The 18,212-nt window shown below is 35.6% G+C and overlaps 1 protein-coding gene and 1 pseudogene across 3 annotated transcripts in view; both read right to left on the bottom strand.

The window, feature by feature from the left end:
- The window catches only part of ATP11B (ATPase phospholipid transporting 11B (putative)), a 114,428-nt gene that overhangs the window by 77,138 nt on the left and 19,078 nt on the right, over positions 1 to 18,212 (bottom strand). For all 3 annotated transcript variants that reach the window (XM_090274394.1, XM_090274386.1, XM_090274376.1), the window contains exons 2-4: positions 14,045 to 14,161; positions 4,030 to 4,119; positions 2,341 to 2,421 (exon numbers count right to left, since the gene is read on the bottom strand). In XM_090274394.1, coding sequence (XP_090130520.1) covers positions 2,341 to 2,421; positions 4,030 to 4,119; positions 14,045 to 14,161 — 288 coding nt within the window. The remainder of the gene's footprint in view (positions 1 to 2,340; positions 2,422 to 4,029; positions 4,120 to 14,044; positions 14,162 to 18,212) is intronic.
- On the bottom strand, positions 6,464 to 6,553 carry LOC150020955 (U6 spliceosomal RNA; annotated as a pseudogene).

Genomic DNA, 18,212 nt, shown 5'->3' with positions numbered 1-18,212 from the left:
TCTCATCTCTAATGTTTCTTCCACAAAACCCTCCTTTATCATCCAGTGTTCCAACCATTTTTCTTAACACCTGCAGCTCCCTGCCTCTTCCTACTACCTTATTAAACTATAATTATTTTTATGTTCGGTGTTATCTTCCCTATTTCACAGGTTTTAAGCTCATAGAGGGCATTATACCCTGTGTGGCACAACTAGAAAAAAATCTAATATGCAAATACGGTTGGGAGAAGTTAAAAAACCTACTTTAAATGGAGTATAAATAACTGATAAGATAGCACTTATTTTGATAAAAGTGCAAAGGACAAAGGAAGACTAAAAGGACAGATGAAGGAATGACTGTATTATGGCAACTTTCATTTTTTACAATTTTTCTAAAGTTTATTCACTGATCTATAGTAATGGACATATAAACCGGAACAGTATATTCTAGTATGTTGTATGTTATTAATTGAGGATTAGTTGCTGGAGAAGAGAGAACTCTGAATCCTGACATGGTAAAGAGAGAAAATTTTTACATATCAAATTTTGTCTCTGAAAATCAAGGTAGCTCAGTTTCTTAGAGCGTTGCCCTGTTACACCAAGGATACAGGTTTGATTCCTGGTCAGGGCACCCGGGCACATATAAGAAACAACCAATGAATGCATAAATAAGTGGAACAATAAATCGATATTTCTCTCTCTCCCTCTCTCTCAAATTAATAAATTAAAAACAAATAAAATTATAGGAACTTTCATATTTCCTCTTTGGCTCTAGTTGTCAAGAAGCTCACATGTGAATTTAGTACTTAAACTTTAATAACCATACTAACACAGGTTTGAGGTACAATCTTCCTGCATCTTATATTAGATGTTATGTGTTTTTACTTAACCTATGTTGGAAGGAGACAGGATGTCAATAATAATAATAGTAACTCTTAGTTTACAGATATTAAATTAACCAGCATTTTTTCAGCTCAGTTAGTGGCATCACATTCCAAATAAAGCCAGTCTGTATTTGGCTAAATATATATTGGGAAACCAGGGTAAGAAGTATTACAACATTTTATATTACTTCAAAAAAATACTCAATAAATTCATTTATTCATACAGAGCTAAACATTCAAATGAATGCAACAAACTAATAAACATTTATTCAACATAACAACAGGTAGTGACAAATGATATGAGGAAAAAAGATTCGAGCAGAAAATGAGTGACATGGCGGTCAGGAGAAGCCTACACTATCCAAGTGGAAATGTTGCACTAACAGTTGTACGTGTGTGCCAAAGTTTAGGGAGCAGTTTCTGGATACACATAAATTTGAGAAACATCAACTTATAAATGGCACTTTAAGCCACTACACTGGATGAAATCACCTAAGAGTAAACTACATATAGAAAATAGGTTCAAGGGACAAATATGTGTTACTCTGCTGAAATACTGGCATCTGCAAAACCAAGTAAGTATGTAATTGTATGAAGTGATTTGGATGCTTATTGCCTTCCATAGTCTCCAAAAGAACAGTGAAGAAAAGGAAATCACAGTGAGAGCAGTAGCATGATATTCGGACACACTACATACATAATGTAATTATTAAAATATACATTGCAGAAATACAAAATGTTTGTCAATTTTATTTCCAATGCAATTTAAACCTCATCCCTAAATCTTATAAAATAAAAATTTATCATATTTACATTAGAAAATTCAATTAACTCAGGTGGAAGGAACCATCTCTGTATAACTGAGTTTCTGCTAATATTTTTTTGAGAAGTGGTAGCTATAAAGACATAAGATTTCTACAAATTTCTTTATTTCTTATTTGGCATGTTCATCCAATAACAGTTTTTCTATACCTAGATTTTAATACCAATTCAAGACTTGGTTGAAGCTATATTCCATAAGGTACAACTTTACATAAAGATCAACTTCAGAGAAAAGTGCTAAGAAGTATGAAAGCACTATACATTTTTTATTTAAAATGTTCCCACTGGAAGAACATGCTCCACTCCCCAAAAACAAATCCTTTATGAATTGTACTTCTTTTAACTATTGCCAAACACTACAAAGATGATTATAATACTAATGTTTCATATATAATTTGATTTGTACAAATAAAACGCTTGTTTTTGGATGCTTCCTACGTGTGACAACGTATTTTAACAATGGTAATCATACCAAGGGTCCCTCGATATATAATAGTGTGGCTTAACTTAGTTTAATTTTACCATATGCAAAATCAAAACAATTTGCTGCTTTCTTATGGAAATTATTTTCACACAATAAATGTTACTTTGGAGTGGACATATTTAGCAACTTATGAATGGCATGGGGGAAACGAGAATAGAAAGCATTTCATACCTGTTTTATGGCGGTTACTGTTATTACAAAGAATAATGGAAGTCCACTGGTTATTGGACTGGTAGGTGTATCAATCATAAGCTAGAGTTAAAAAAAAAATGCAGAGTATTATATTTTTATATTGCACACATCACAAAATTAACAACTTAGATCTCAGACATACTGGGAATTCTGAGAACACTATGCAAAAAGTGCATCATAGTCCGGAGTAAACAATAAGAGGAGGAACGTATTATGCAGTGAAATCTAGTATAGTTTAGTTCAGTTTTACCAGTTCACTTTGTTGGACATTACATGAAGTTAGTAGAATATCTATATCTACTGCATACTCACAAATACTGTTAAGAGTGGAATCAGCCACAGCTCTATCTTCTTAACAGAGTACTTCAGGTCTTCTACAATATTTGCCTAGAAGTGGAGCTACAGCTGCCCACTCTAATTTCACATTTCTTTGCCCATCCTGATAAATGCTGAAATATCTGTCAGTAATTTTTACTCTTGGCAACAGAATAAACTCACTACTTAGGGAAACAGAACAAAGAATGGGTCTAGGGAACGGCTTTACTTCCATAAGAGATTTTGTTAAATCTAGCAGAGCCAGAGGGGGTACAGCTTAGAAAATAATGCTGAAATTATCTAAATCATACAACTGATGTTTCAATAAACTGCTGGAAAAATAAAATTTTTGCAGTAATGTTTGGCTAGTTAAAACATGGACCTACGATTTATTAACATTACATCACAGAGGCCAATTATATTTGTTCTATTCCATAGACAAGCTGCATTCCTGATCCTAGCTGGTAATTTCACAAATTCATGTTATGTAGGCATGGTTAGTATAAATTTCTCACTTTTCTGAGAAAACCACACCCATGTTCTATTGATTAAAAAAAAAACCAGAAGTTTCTTCTCTGTTCATGAAGGAAAACAATTTTTTTTAAAAAAGTAAATGCTTATTCAAGCTTTAAAGTAATAACTTGCCAAGTGTTTTTTTCTTTTGAAATTCCAGGTTCTATTGAGGGAAAAGTTCAGAGTTCATAAAAAAACTCAATGTCACATTGAGACTGCTAAAGTATTATCGAAAAAAAAACTTCTTAAAAGAAAATGACAACTATTTTTAAATCTTAACTCACTCCTGTATCTAATAAGCTGCTTTCTTGATATTTTGATATTAGAAAAAAGCAAATGCAAAATCAACGAACTGTTAAATGGTCTATAATGAATAAAGATTCAAGTTAAGAAAATGGTCTCCTGGATAAAAATCTATTCTCATGGGGAACTGACATTAAAAAAAAAAAAAGAAAAATGTATTTTGTACCAAGATGTTTCCAAAGGCAGAAATGTGCCAAAAACATATGCTGCATATTAAAAGCCAAAGTTTTTATGTTCTGGAAGAACATCTGAAAGATGATATTATTTTCTTGGCTTTGATTATGGTTAACAGCATCACAGAACATCAATAATAAAACAAAATAGAATTAATCTTAAAATTCACTGTCTAGTTTTTAGAAATCTAGATATAATTAAATCATTGTATTCACTGAATACAATGGGGAAGCTCTACAGGAAAACAAAAAAAAGGTTCCAAAATCAAATGATTTAGAATCCAATATAACTTTTCCTTAAAGACATATTTTTAGATTAAGTGGTATTTATAAATTTAATAATGTACAAAGTGATAAAGCTTACCTGAACCAGAAATATAATAAGAAAATAAAAGTTTGCCACTCTTCTGAATTGTTCAAATAAATTCTTTGGAACAAAATTCCACACAGTATACTAAAAAAGAGAGGAGACAATTACTTAATATTTAAAAATAAAATATACTATATGATATAATAATAATAAAAGTAAAATCAGATTTACTTAGCTTAGACAAATTCATATAACTTTTTAAAGTATATTTTATTGATTATGCTATTATAGTTGTCCCAATTTTTCCCTCTTTGCCCCTGTCCGCCCAGTACCCTCCAACCCTCCAGCAATTTCCTGTCTTAATGTCCATGAGTCGTGCATGCAAGTTCTTTGGCTTCACACTTTCGTACACTACTCTTAACATCCCTCTGTCTATTTTGTTCCTACCAATTGTGCTTCTTAATCCCTGCACCATTTCCCCATTTCTTCCCTTTCCCCCTCCCAGCTGATAACCCCCAAAATGATCTCCGTATCTATGATTCTGTTCCTGTTCTGATTGTTTGCTTAGTTTAGTTTTTTTTTTTTTTTAAGATACAGTTGTTGATAATTGTCAATTTGTTGCCTTTTTAATGTTCATGGTTTTATCTTCTTAAGTTTCCCTTTAACATTTCATGTCATAATGGCTTGGTGATGATGAACTCCTTTAGCTTTGCCTTGTTTGGGAAGCACGTTATCTGCCCTTCGATTCTAAATGATAGCTTTGCTGGATAAAGTAATAATCTTGGTTGTAGGTTGCTTTTCATCACATTGACTACTTCTTGCCAGTCCGTTCTTGCCTGCAAAGTTTCTTTTGAAAAGTCAGCTGCTGGGAACTCCTTTTTGTAGGTGACTCTCTTGCTGCTTTTCAGATTCTGTCTTAATCTTTAACCTTTGGCATTTTAATGACGATGTGCCTTGATGTGGTCCTCTCTGGGTCCAACTTGTTTGGGACTCTGTATTTCCTGAACTTATGTCTATTTCCTTTGCCAAATTAGGGAAGGTTTCTTTCATTGTTTTTTCAAGTAAGTTTTCAATTTTTTGCTCTTCCTCTTCTCCTTCTAGCATCCCTATGATTCAGATGTTGACACTTTTGGAGATGTCCCTGACTTCTTATTCTCTCCTTTTTTCCCCTTTTCTTATTTCTTATTTTTACAGAGAGGGGAAGGGAGTGAGAAAGAGAGGGAGAGAGACATCGGTGTGTGGTTGCCTCTCGGGCACCCCCAACTGGGGACCTGGCCTGCAACCCAGGCATGTGCCCTGACTGGGAATCGAATTGACGACCCTTTGGTTTGCAGGCTGGAACTCAATCCACTGAGCCACACCAGCCAGGGCTCTCCTCAGTTTTTTAAATAGTTTCCTCATTCTGTTCCGGTTGACTGTTTATTTATTTCTTATGCTCCAATTCATTGATTTGAACCCCAGCTTCCTCCCTGTCACTGTTGGTTCCCTGTGGATTTTTCTTTATTTCACTTAGTGTAGCCTTCATTTCTTTCCTTATGCTTTTGCTGTACTCAAGGAGTTCTCTGATTATCCTTATCACCAATGTTTTGAACTCTGCATCTGATAGGCTGGCTATCTCCCTTTTGTTTAGTTCTTTTTGTTTTTGTTTTTTTTTCCCCTGTTCTTTCATTTGGGCCATATTTCTTTGTCTTCTCAATTTGGCAGCTTCCCTGTTTGTTTCTGTCTATTAGGTAGAGCTGCTTTGACTCCCTGTCTTAGTGGATCCTGTTAAGTTGTGCAGGGCAGAACCTTAGTTATTCACCAGGGTGGAGCAACCTGCTTCACTGCTTTGTGGCTCTGTATGTGGGGGAGGGGCTAGAGAGGGGACAATGCCTCTGCCTGAGAGCTGGAGGCTTGCTTGACACTCACCCCATTTCCAGTCACTTCACTCACTTCCTGTGTGCCACTGGTACCCCTCTAGCTATTGCCCTGGTGGTGGTTCTCAGAGTGGGTGGGTTTGCGAACATTCTAGGACCATGTGGGTCCTTCAGATGGACTCTTCTGTGAGACCAGCAGTTTCTTCTGCTGCCCCAAACCCCACTGGTTTTTACAGCCATAAGTTATGAGGCTTTATTTTCCCAGTGCTGAATCCCTGGGCTGCGCGGTCTGGCTTGCAGCTGGGACCCCTCGATCCACCACACTTGAATGTATGACTGCCCGTTCTGCTCTCAGCCACCACCACACCACATCCTTTCCACCCTGGCTCCCATCTCTGCCCCTCCTAGTCGTCTGCATGAATAATAGCTTCTTTAAATCCGTGGCTGTCAGACTTTCATACAGTTTGATTTTCTGGCAGTTCTAGGTGTTTTTTGTTTTGAGGTTATTTGTAATCCTTCTTATGGTTGTGTAAGGAGGTAAAGTATGTCTACCTATGCTTCCATCTTGACTAGAAGTCCATATAACTTTTTTAATGACTAAAATTTGAATTTCTTTCTTTCTGAAGCTTGTAAAAAATACGGAATACTTCACAAATATGCGTGTCTTCCTAATCTTGTCTGTGTTGTTCCAATTTTAGTACATGTGCTGCTGAAGTGAGTACTCATGTAACTCTTGATGCTACAGAAACTATCTGATTTTCAGAGTCTCAGGACTTTTATTCTACTCTTTTTCTTTCTTTTACTATTTATTGGCAATTTCAGTATAATTTTTAAAAATGAGATAAACTGGAACCTAGCAATTTTGCTACTAAATTTTTGATGTTTTAGAAGCTGAAGATGACAGATCTAAAACTACATTAAAAAAAACCCTTTTATGGTAATATTGATTAATAAGAATATACAGGTTTCAAGTGCACATTTCTATGACACATGATTGCATTTTGTGCCCACCGCCCAAAGTCATATCACATTTTCTATTTTAATAATTTATTTTGGACTTTGGTTACTACACAAGATTAAACCTTACGCTAAAGATAAATAAGAACTGATAGAAATGCTTACACTAGATACAATGTCTTATATTCTATATAGCTCAGTGTCAGAAATAGAAATGGTATAATTATTCAATTATTTGTTGTTAAGTATGGAATATGGAAAAATAACCCAGAATGTGAAGATTAAAAAAAGTTTAGATAACTGATCACTGAAATACCCACCAATAAAACCTCATAAAGAACATGAAAATCTGTCAGAATGTCAATTTTTAAAGTGAAACAGTCAAGTACAATAGTTAAGAATATAGATGGCAGTGGGTTAAACTGCTGTGGCCTACATCCTAAATTCAAGGTCACTAAATAACCCTGGACTTAATCTCTCTGTACCCCATTTTACCCCTATAAAGGGAGGACAATAATAATCAAATTGTATTTTATAATCACACTGTTATAAAGATTAAATGAACTAATAAATTTATAAAGCATTTAATACCAAACCTGGCTCATATTAAATGCTATGTTATCTGGCATATTATTAATTAATTCATAGGGGAAGGGTACAAATACAGTACAAATTTCACTTGTGTCATTCACTACTCACAGCACAACTTCATATATAAGTGGAGAAATACTTTATAGCACTGTTACTCTACCCTGTGTACATTCTCCCAGAAGAATGTAAGCTCTGAGGATAGGAATATTGTTTTATTTATTTATCTATCCAGCACTTATACTACTACTTGGCACATAGTTGAAGATCAAAACTTGAGCAGGATAGAAGAATAAATAAATTAATATAGTTGAAATGGTTTTTCTTTCTCAGATAACTGTCCTGATGCCAGGCAATGAAGCCTTAAAGATTACCAACAATTCAAGACATTTAAAGAGACATTTTATTTAATTTTCTCTGGTGCGATGTAAGATGGTTTGAATTTCTAAAATTTTGTATGTGAAAAATTCACTTCTTAACCAGCTGCTTTGAGACCTGAAACTTCCTTTCCCATGTGACTAATTTTATAAATATGGCTGGGATTCCCAGAAGAGCCCACAAAAACCTATTTGACACAAGGGTACATGCAGAGTTGTACAATACCAAACCACCTTTCTTTTTTTGGGTGAAATTATATTTTTAAGTCCTAATCTGGGATACCTGGAACATATTTTCCTATGGTAGAACCAGTGGCTCCAGATTCTGGGATTGGGAATTAAGTTCAGGGTTGTAGAAGAGCAGAGAGGTAGATGCTTCCTGGAACCAAAGAAGTTACTGTGCAATGCCTATATATGAAATGGTAACTGGTTCAAATCATCTTCAGCTGATCTTAACTGGCGTAAAAATACAGTTGTCCCTATAGCGGTCAGAGTATTGCATGTAACTTCCTCCAACATCAAATCAAATGTATAAACTTTACAAGAATTAGGTTGGCAATGTCCTAAGTTTATGTCAATCTATTTAAATCATTAACAGTGACAATATATTTTATCTTCCAGAATCTTGAAAAGAGCAACTACATAAATTGTCAGTAAGGTAACTGGGTTCAGGACTTTTCTTTGGTTAGCTCAATAATGCAAGGGAAAAACTCAATAAATAAATATTGCTTATGAAAAGTGGCTTATCAATGCTAGGAACAGTTGTTGGGAAGTTTTCTAAAGTACAAACATATTAATAGATTGAATGAGTCTAATTCTGTACTTGTCCTGTTATATATAGAAGGAAGCTAATAAAATAAGTGAACAATATGAAAATATTGTAAGAAAAACATTGTTTAGTAATTGTATATTATTATATAATAATGATAAAGAAAAATGAATTAGAAGTATAACTTCTCTGTAGTTATATATATTACTGTATAAAGGCCTTTTTTCCTCATACAGCCTGACATTATTAAGAAAACCAAAACAGATATAAAATTAAATCTTTTGCAAAGAAATTTAAATTTAAAATAAGGTACTTACCATGATAAATTAAATTAAACCAACACATATCATGCATCTACAATGTGCAATACACTTGAACTATGAGTGAAAATTCAATATTAAATAGATTAAAAACAAAACAGCAATAGCTGTACTGTATACAAAGAATTAAAAGGAAAAGCAGTCAGTGAGAAAGAAAAAATTAATAAAGGAGCTCACACTTGACATGGCTTTAAGAGAGGAATATTCACAGGCTGAAAATAAGAGGGCAAATACAGGGAAAACATTTCAGGAAGAAAGTAGTGTATGAACAAAGGCAAAGAGGAGCAAAGGTCACTATAGCTTTGTGGGATAAAAGATAATGCAGTCTGGAGGAGTTTAAGGAAATAATAGTGGAATAAAAAGGTAGTAAAAAGGAAATAATAGAAGCCAGCCTCATTTGTGGTTAGAAAAACTATTTACACTGTCTGCATAAATGTCCGCATTCTTCAAATTGTGGTCAGAAAACATGAATTCTACATTTCTACAAAAACAAAGTATATTTTTAAAAATGTGGCTATCAACCCAAAATCACAGCAAAGACACAGTGGTAGGGAAGTTCAATAGAAGTTTATAGAATAGCAGGTATCTGGCTTGGAAGTAGTTTAAGAAAGCAGTAGTGGAACAATAAGGAAGTAATAAAGGAGTAATGAGAAAGACTGGTCTCATGTATGCTAAAGAAAGGAAATGTTCATTCCAGTATCTACATTTTTCAAAATGTAGTCAAAAACATTAAACCTGATACTGCTACATATGAAAACAGTCATACAAAGAGATTTAATCCCAGAAGTTTTCCAGGACACGCAGCTTTCAATATTGTCAAGGGAGTTTGGTGATCCTGTGAACTCGTAGCAGATTAAGAATTATAAAAATCAGATTTAAAAATATTATTTAAAATTCTGGAGAGTGTCTAAACTACAGAAAGAAACTGAAAGAGGGTTTAAATTTTTTTAAGAAGCAAATGCAAGGAGTACGAATTGTGAGCTATGGCTTCTTAGCCTGGAAACACTATCTATAAACTCTCAGAGCAATGGCAGCAAGCCAAGGGAAAAGCTACACCCTACCAACAAAATATGACAGAGATTAAGAGGTCAGGACTGGAAAAGTAGCTGAATGTAAGGAGAACGCACTGGTAGTGAAAGAAACACACACATACACGACCCAAATTCAGAACACACAGTATCCAAAACCCAGGCTGACAGCTTTTAACCTGTGCACTAAAAAGGAATGAACTACTGATACTGATTCTTGCAATGATAAAGATGAGTCTCAAGAGTATTAAGTGAAAACAAGTCAGACACAAAAGATTCATACTGTATGACTGTATTTATATGAAATTCCAGAAGAGACAAAACTATAGTTACAGAAAGTAGATCAGTGGTTGCTACTGCTAGAGGTTAGGAGGAGGGAGACTGGCTGCTAAGTTTTATAGTGGTGAATATATTCTATATTTTGATTGTGGTGGTGCTCACATGACGTTATACATTTGTCAAAACTCATCAAACTGTACACTTAAAATTAGTGAACTTTTAAAAAATTATATTTTATTGATTATGCAATTACAGTTGTCCTGCTTTTCCCCCTTTGCTGCCCTCTACCCAGCACCCCCCAACTCCCTCAGGCAATCCCCCACCATTGTTCATGTCCATGGGTCATGTGTATAAGTTCTTTGGCTACTCCATCTCCTATACTGTACTTTACATCCCCATTCCTATTCTGTAACTACCTTTTTGTACTTCTTAATTCCCTCATCTCTTCACCCATTCTCCCACACATCTCTCCCATCTGGCAACCATGAAAATGTTCTCTGTACCCATGATTCTGTCTCTGTTCTTCTTGTTTGCTTAGTTTTTTAGATTCAATTGTTGATAAGATATGTATTTTTTGCCATTTTGTTGTTCATAGTTTTGATCATCATCTTTTCCTTAAATACGTCTCTTTAATATTTCATGTAATAACAGTTTGGTGATGATGAACTCCTTTAGATTTTTCTTGTCTGGAAGCTCAGATAAAGAGGGAAGTCCCTCAATTCTAAATGATAGCTTTGCTGGCTGGAGCAATCTTGGTTATAGGTCTCCGCTTTACATGACTGAATATTTCTTGCCAATCCCTTCTAATTTGCAAAGTTTCTTTTGAGAAATCAGCTGACAGTCTGTAGGTAACTAACTTCTTTTTTCTTGCTGCTTCTAAGAGTCTATCTTTATCTTTAACCTTTGGCAGTTTAATTATGATGTGTCTTGGAGTGGGCCTCTTTGCATCCATCTTGTTTGGGACTCTCTGTGCTTCCTGGACTTGCATTTATATTTTTTCACCAAATTAGGGAAGTTTTCTTTCATTATTTTTTCAAATAGATTTCCAATGTCTTGCTCTTTCTCTTCTCTTTCTGGCACCCCTATGATGCAAATGTTGAAACCCTTTCAGCTGTCCCAGAGGCTGCTTACAGTATCCTCATTTTTTTAAATTTTTTTCTGTTTGTTGTTCTGATTGGTTATTTTTGGCTTACTTATGTTCCAAATCATTGATTTGATTTCTCAGCTTCATCTACTCTACTGCTGTCTCCATATAAATTGTTCTTTATTTCAATCAGTGTATCCTTTGTTTCTGACTGGATCTTTTTTATGCTGCTGAGGTCCTCATTAAGTTCCTGAGCATCCTTATAACTAGTGTTTTGAACTTTGCATCTGACAGATTGCTGATCTCCATTCTGTTAAGTTCTTTTTCTGGAGTTTTGATCTGTTCTTTCATTTGGGCCGTGTTTCTTTTTCTCCTCATTTTGACAGACACCCTGCATTTTTTTTTTTTTTTCTATGTATTAGGTAGAGCTGCTTTGACTGTGTCTTGGTAGTGTGGCCTAATGTAATAGGTGTCCTGTCGGGTCCAGTGGCACAACCTCCCCTATCACTCAATCTGGGTACTCGAGGTACGCCCTTCGTCTGGGATGAGTACACCCTCCTCTTGTATTTGAGCCTTGGTTGCTGTTGGCAGATCAATGAGAGGTATTTACCCAGGCCAGCCAGTTGCAAGGATTAGCTGTGACCATTTATCAGCAACCTCTGCCCCCTGTAGAGGATCAGCTGTGCAGGGGCAGGGCGGTGGTGCTCCTTTGTGGTCTGTAGCTGTCCACTGGGTGTGCAGGCCCTGGGGTTTCCTGGGTAGTACAGACCAAGGTCAGCCCACACACCTGTGTTCTACCCAGGACCACCCTGCCCGAGTTACAAAGCAATCTGAGATGGCTACCACTTGTGCTGGGCTTGGAAATTCCCAGGTGAAGCCAAGCTGTGAATCTAGGCTGGCTGCTGCCAGTGCTGGGCCTGGGATTCACTGAAGCCAGTTGTTGCTTATTAGATAGAATTTGGGAAGTTGTGAAGCATGAACCAAGACCAGCCATTCATATGGAAAAGCAGCTTGGGTGGGCCTGCTAAGTTGGGTGGGCAGAGTCTCTGGGGATCTCCAAGGCAGGTCAAACAGTGTTAGCCAGGTTGATGGAGTCTCAGATATGACACCAGCTTGCTGGCTCTGTGGGGGAGGGTTTAGAAAAGGGACAACGACCTCTGCTCGCCTTGATGCCAGACACCTCAGTTTCTCCTTGTGTACCACTGGTGCCTTTCATACTGCCCTCTGGTGCTGGAGCTCAGAGGGAGTGAGTCTGAGTAGGTGAGTCCATGTGTGGGTTCTTTAAGAGGAACTGCTTGGGGCCCCAGCACTTTCTTCCACTGACTCAATCCCCATTGACTTTTGCAGCCAGAAGTTGTGGGGATTTATCTTCCTGGCACTGGAACCCTGGCCTGGGGGGCCTGGTGTGGGGCTCAGACTCCTCACTCCTGAGATATCCCTCTCAAATTTTTATCCACTGCACCTGGGTGAAGGATGAGCCTGTTCCACCTCTGCACCCCTCCTACTAATCTGGATGAATGTGGTTTCTTTAATTATGTAGTTGTCAGACTTCCATTTGATTCAATTTCTGATGGTTCTGAGTGACCGCTGTGCTATATTTCAGTTGTAATTTTGATGTGGTTGTGCACAGAGGAGAGTCATGTCTGTCTACACTGCCATCTTAATGGAAGGAAAATTGGTGAATTTAATGTACACAAATTATACCTATTTTTTTTAAAACCTTAAAATTTTTAAGAAGGGCTTTTATTTTTTGCATAATTTACTAAGAACTATGCCATTGATCTACAGCTCCTCTATTCCTCCCTTTCTGCTCTCTACTTTAGAACCACTGATGAAAGATGTCACTAATGGGTGTGCTATGTAAGTAAATAAAGACTGAAAAAAAAAGAAGGGTAGAGCAAAGGAACCACTGGTCAAAGACAACATCCTTGGGAAAGATGAGATCAGGATTAGAAAAAAAATTATTAATCACTCTGGAAGGGGAGGAGCAATACAAAAATGCTTAAAGTTGTCTATTAAGCAATAGTTACAAACTAAGCAGAACTTTACCCTTAATCTCTCTGACTCACATGCTCTGTCCAATAAGGTAACTACTAGTTGTATGTCATTACTGACATTTAATTGAAAATAAATGAAGTTCTTCAGTTGCATTAGCCACATTTCAAGGCCTAAATAGTCCCCTGTGGCTAATAGCTATTACATTAGTGTGGAAAACGTATCCATCATGTGAGAAAAGTCTACTGGACAGCATTACTCTATAATCTTCAAGTTTCAAAGACACCCTAAAAACAAAACAAGGGAGAATATGTAAGAGTGAAGGAGTACTTGGTACTATAAAGTTTACAGGAGAGTGATAAAGTTGGAGGATGTCAGTCTTTAAAGTTGTTCAGAACTGCGTTCAAACTCCAGTCTCAGCACTTACTAGCGTTAAACCCTTAGTAAATTATTTCTCAGCATTTCAATTGATGAAACTGAAAAAAAATGAGTATAACACTTTGTAACGCTATCTCAGAGTTGTTGTAAGGTAAGGATTAAATAATATAAGTATATACTACAAATACAGTGCCTGGCACATAGTATAAATATTAACTCATTAGTTTAATTGCAACAAAGGATAATTTTTAGTATGTTGGCTACCTGCTATAAGCAATTGGCAATTCCTTTTATTTTATAGTTCACACATTTTGGTTAAGTTAATTCTACTAATCATTTCCTTGAATTTTTAAGGCTATAAATGTATATTAGAATACAAAATAAATCACTTTCCAAAACAAAGTGATACCTATCCATAATAAAAGTGTTAATTCTTACCTTAGATGAAATGATCCGGTTATCTATAAATTTCTGAGGTGTGTAAAGGCCATTCTGAGGAAACCTGTTGGCTATGTAAATAGTTCTTGTGTCACTTTGATGTGGTGGGTCAAAACCCTAATATCAAGCAAAACAAAAGTAATAATGGTCAACAAGGTTAATTGCTATGATTATTTACATTTAGTTTTATTTTACTATCAAATTACACATATTATTACTGGCCTTGAACTATAGACTCTATTTATTAGCAGAGTTTAAGCCACATTTTTTTCTTTCACAGGTAAACAGAAACATTTTATTCAGATATAAAATTAATGGTAATATCTCTGGTAATGAAAACCAGTCCATACTATCAGAAATGCTACCATAAGAAAAAGAAAAAATAATTCATATAGGAGACCTACAGAGGCATTTGAGGACCAGGCTTCTTTACTTCCCTTTCATTCCTGGAGGTTCTTTCCCTTTCTCCTAGTATGAATTCCTGCTCAGCAATGTGGAAGTCCTGAGTAGCCAGGACCTAGTCAGCAGCTATCACCTGTGGTGAAAAACTTTATATTTTGTTTCTTCCCCACGCAGATCAGTTTGGTTTCAAAGAGCTTTGTTCTCAGAGGATTTAAAGTGTGTTGGGTCTTGCCCAGATTCATCCCATATAATCATCTCTTTGTGCTATTTACATTATCAACTGACTCTCTGAGATATGGATATGTTACAATTCTGGCCTCACATTTAAATGACCATCTCTCAAGGTTCATTTAGTAATGATTTCTACTGGAAAGATTTTCAGCGGTAAGAATACTGACACTTCATTTCTATAGTACTGTACTCTTCCCATGAGTAGATCTTGGGATGTCCTTGACAGACTAAAAGCAGTCACCAAATGCCAAGACCTTTTCTTGGTTCTAACAGGCAATGATTTGGAATTCCTCAAATTTTCTTTTTTTTCATGGTGGTCAAGGGTTATTTAGTAGTACTACTAATTTATTAAAAGGTCAATTAAACTTGGTATTCACAAACTAGAATAACCCATTTTTAAATATTAAAGACTCTAATTTAGAAATTTACTAGGTAATGTGGCTGCCATTCAATGCTTAGTGTGTCTATAAAATTACCATTAAGAACAGACACACAAATAGTGGAAATCTCCCTTATTACCTAGAGTGACATTTTATGTAGCACACGAGATTATTAACAATGCAATGTATGATTTTCAACTGTTACTCTGGTTTTTTAAACATTATTTTGTGATCTTACAAACAGTTAATACATGACTGAATAAATGTATGTGCCATAGAAGAAAAACATAAAGTTAAATTTTATTTGTTTATGCTATTAATAGTGATGACCACATTTTGTGGATGTGAATGTGCCATTATGTGTCTGATTTCAAAATCAGTTTCTTCAAAGATAAAATGTGGCATATATATTTATTTTCTTATAAAGATTTTACAATTGTACCCTGTTAATAACTTACGGTACGAAAAAGGCAGGTCTCAAAATCAGAGTTGGAATTCATTGCTCATTTACTAATTCAACAAATATTTGAGCTAAGTAGTATGTTAAGCCATGAAGGATTATATGATTTGTTATACTATATACTCAAACATATCATAACATGTTCAAATCAATAAATGAACAAATAGCCTGAATTCTAATGCTGTAGTGTATGGCTGTATTTCTCAAAGGGGGTTCATAGGAAGTTTGCTTATAAAGTTCATAAAGTTACAAGAGCAACACACAAGTAATGAGCATTAAATTGCATGAAGCATATTCATTCAGTAACTATTCTATAACTATGTTAAATAACACTAAGTTACATACCATGCATGTAAGCTTCTGGGATAAATTAAAGAAAAAACAAAGTAAATTTGAGGGTCTAAAAGAATATATAAATCTTTAACAAGATGTCAAGACAACTGAGGCTGAGAACCACTGATACAGAATTTTATTTTATTTTTTGCTAAATTCCACCAACAATGAAATTTATTTCTATGTTCATCTAAACTTAAGAAACAAAGATAAAACGAAAACCCTCCCCAAACATAAATATACCGTATTCCCTCACTTATCGCGGGTATTACATTCTAGATGCCCCCCGCGATAGGTGAAAATCCGCAAAGTAGGAACCTTACATTTATTTTAGTACTTATATATATTTTAAGGCTTTATAAACCCTTCCCACACACTTTATAAACTGTTCCCAGTCCCTTATTAACCTTTCCCACTCCCTTATTAACCTTTTCCACACTTTTATAAACACTACTTATGTTCTTAAACATATTCTACACTCTTAAACCTATGTAATGACATACATAAACAGTACCGCAAAACCCTGAGATAGAGTGAAAAATCCGCGATAAATAATTATATATAATATTTTTTTAAATCCCACAATACAGTGAGGTTGCGATAAGTGAACTGCAATATAGAGGGACTACTGTATATACATATACTTATCGTCGTCGTCGGCAGCCGTCCGTCTCGAGAGACGATGGTGTAGCTTCTTAAGAGTCTATCTGCACCGCCGAGAATGGCTGTGCAGTCCGACTCGGGAGTGACATCGTATCTGTCTCCTCCCATGTTGAATCGACATCTTGCGATGACACTGGAGTGTCCTCTCCAGTGAAGCTGAAGCTACAGAGCCTGGGCAGGGTGATATGGAGGGTCTGCTGTTGCCCATGCAGCAGACCCCCCCTCTCTTCGCAGCTGAAGGGTCCAAGGGAAAGACGGAGTCAATACAGCTTGGCTTCAGATGCGCCGCAGGAGTTGCCGGTGTTGACTACAACGTCAAACCGCCTTAGGGACCCCGGCTCCGGATTTTCTGTCGGGGTTTACTCCCTTAGCCTTTCCCCTGAAGAGGTATGCCGCAAGGCAGCGGAGGTTTTTTGGAGTCAGAGTTTTCCTTCTCTGAACATATACTTATATATGTGTACATATATAATACACATATATACGTATATAACACATATACTATTGCGACATTTAACTCATGACTAGAATTACCAGTGATCACATACTCAAGTATGCAAACTCTTGAGATTTTCTCAGTTATTTTAAGATATATTGAAATGTTCAAAAAATAAAATCAGTTTTCAATTAACCTGAATTTTAAATTCAGCATCACCATATTCCAAGATAATATAATTTAAAATACGATGACAATTCCAGGAGAGTAAGTTTTCCTTAGTTCCAAGGAAGCCATAACATCCACTTATGCATTCTGAATTTTTTTTTCAGTTGTGATTAATTCACATGATCTAATCCAGTCATGCTGTAATCAATGACATGCACACGTGTGGATGTGTATATATTTTTTTACACATAAAATAGTTAAATTTGTATTTGTGACTGTAGTATAAGTACAGCCAAATGTCCCTTACAGAAATTAAACCTATTCAGTTATTGGCATCATCTTCTCTGCAACAAATTACACTAGCCTCAAACTAAATAAAATAAAAGAATACAACTGCCCCAAAATAAAGAAAGTGAATTACAGCAGGGTCCATAAATGGGCTTCAGGTCTGTGAATCTCTGAAACTGTATGCCAATTTGCATATGTGGATTTTTTCTAATAAGTATTCATGATGTCAAGAATTTTAAAACCACTTATCCAAAAAGTCCTGCCTTTGTAATCAGTTCCCCATCTCAATATTCTATATTATTAAAATGACACAAGAGAATCTTTGTTTCAATAACACCTCTCTTTAACAGGAGTCAAAACAAAACATCTGTTATCAAAATTAATTGTATAACTATACTGTTAGTGTTAAATTCAAGTGTCATTTCAAACTACTTCTAGCAAGCATTATCAGCAATTTTACGGCACTGAGAAAGAAATACAATCTGAACTCCCTAATGACTGGGATACATGCCAGGGTTCAGAAACCTTTGGCACATATTTCATTTTCTGTAGTCATCCCAGACTGCCTATTCATATCCCTCAACTCTTTGATGCTTGCCTGCTACTTTCTCTTCTGATTTCATCTTGTCTTAGGCAAAGGAATCAGAATAGATTAATGCTATTCTAGCCACCCAATATGGGCTTTGGAAGCACACAATTTTAAATTATTTTTTTAAAAAACTCTTACATTCTAAAAGTTTGAAATCCAAAACCTCTTTTCTATTCTGTCTGGATTTATGTTAAAGCTACAGGTACCAAAAAAAGTGGATA

This window comes from Furipterus horrens, unplaced genomic scaffold (genome assembly GCF_987537825.1).
Source record: "Furipterus horrens unplaced genomic scaffold, mFurHor1.1.pri manual_scaffold_1, whole genome shotgun sequence".
Taxonomy (NCBI): domain Eukaryota; kingdom Metazoa; phylum Chordata; class Mammalia; order Chiroptera; family Furipteridae; genus Furipterus; species Furipterus horrens.
Note: the sequence above shows the minus strand (reverse complement) of the source record. Positions and strands in the feature narration are given on the sequence as shown.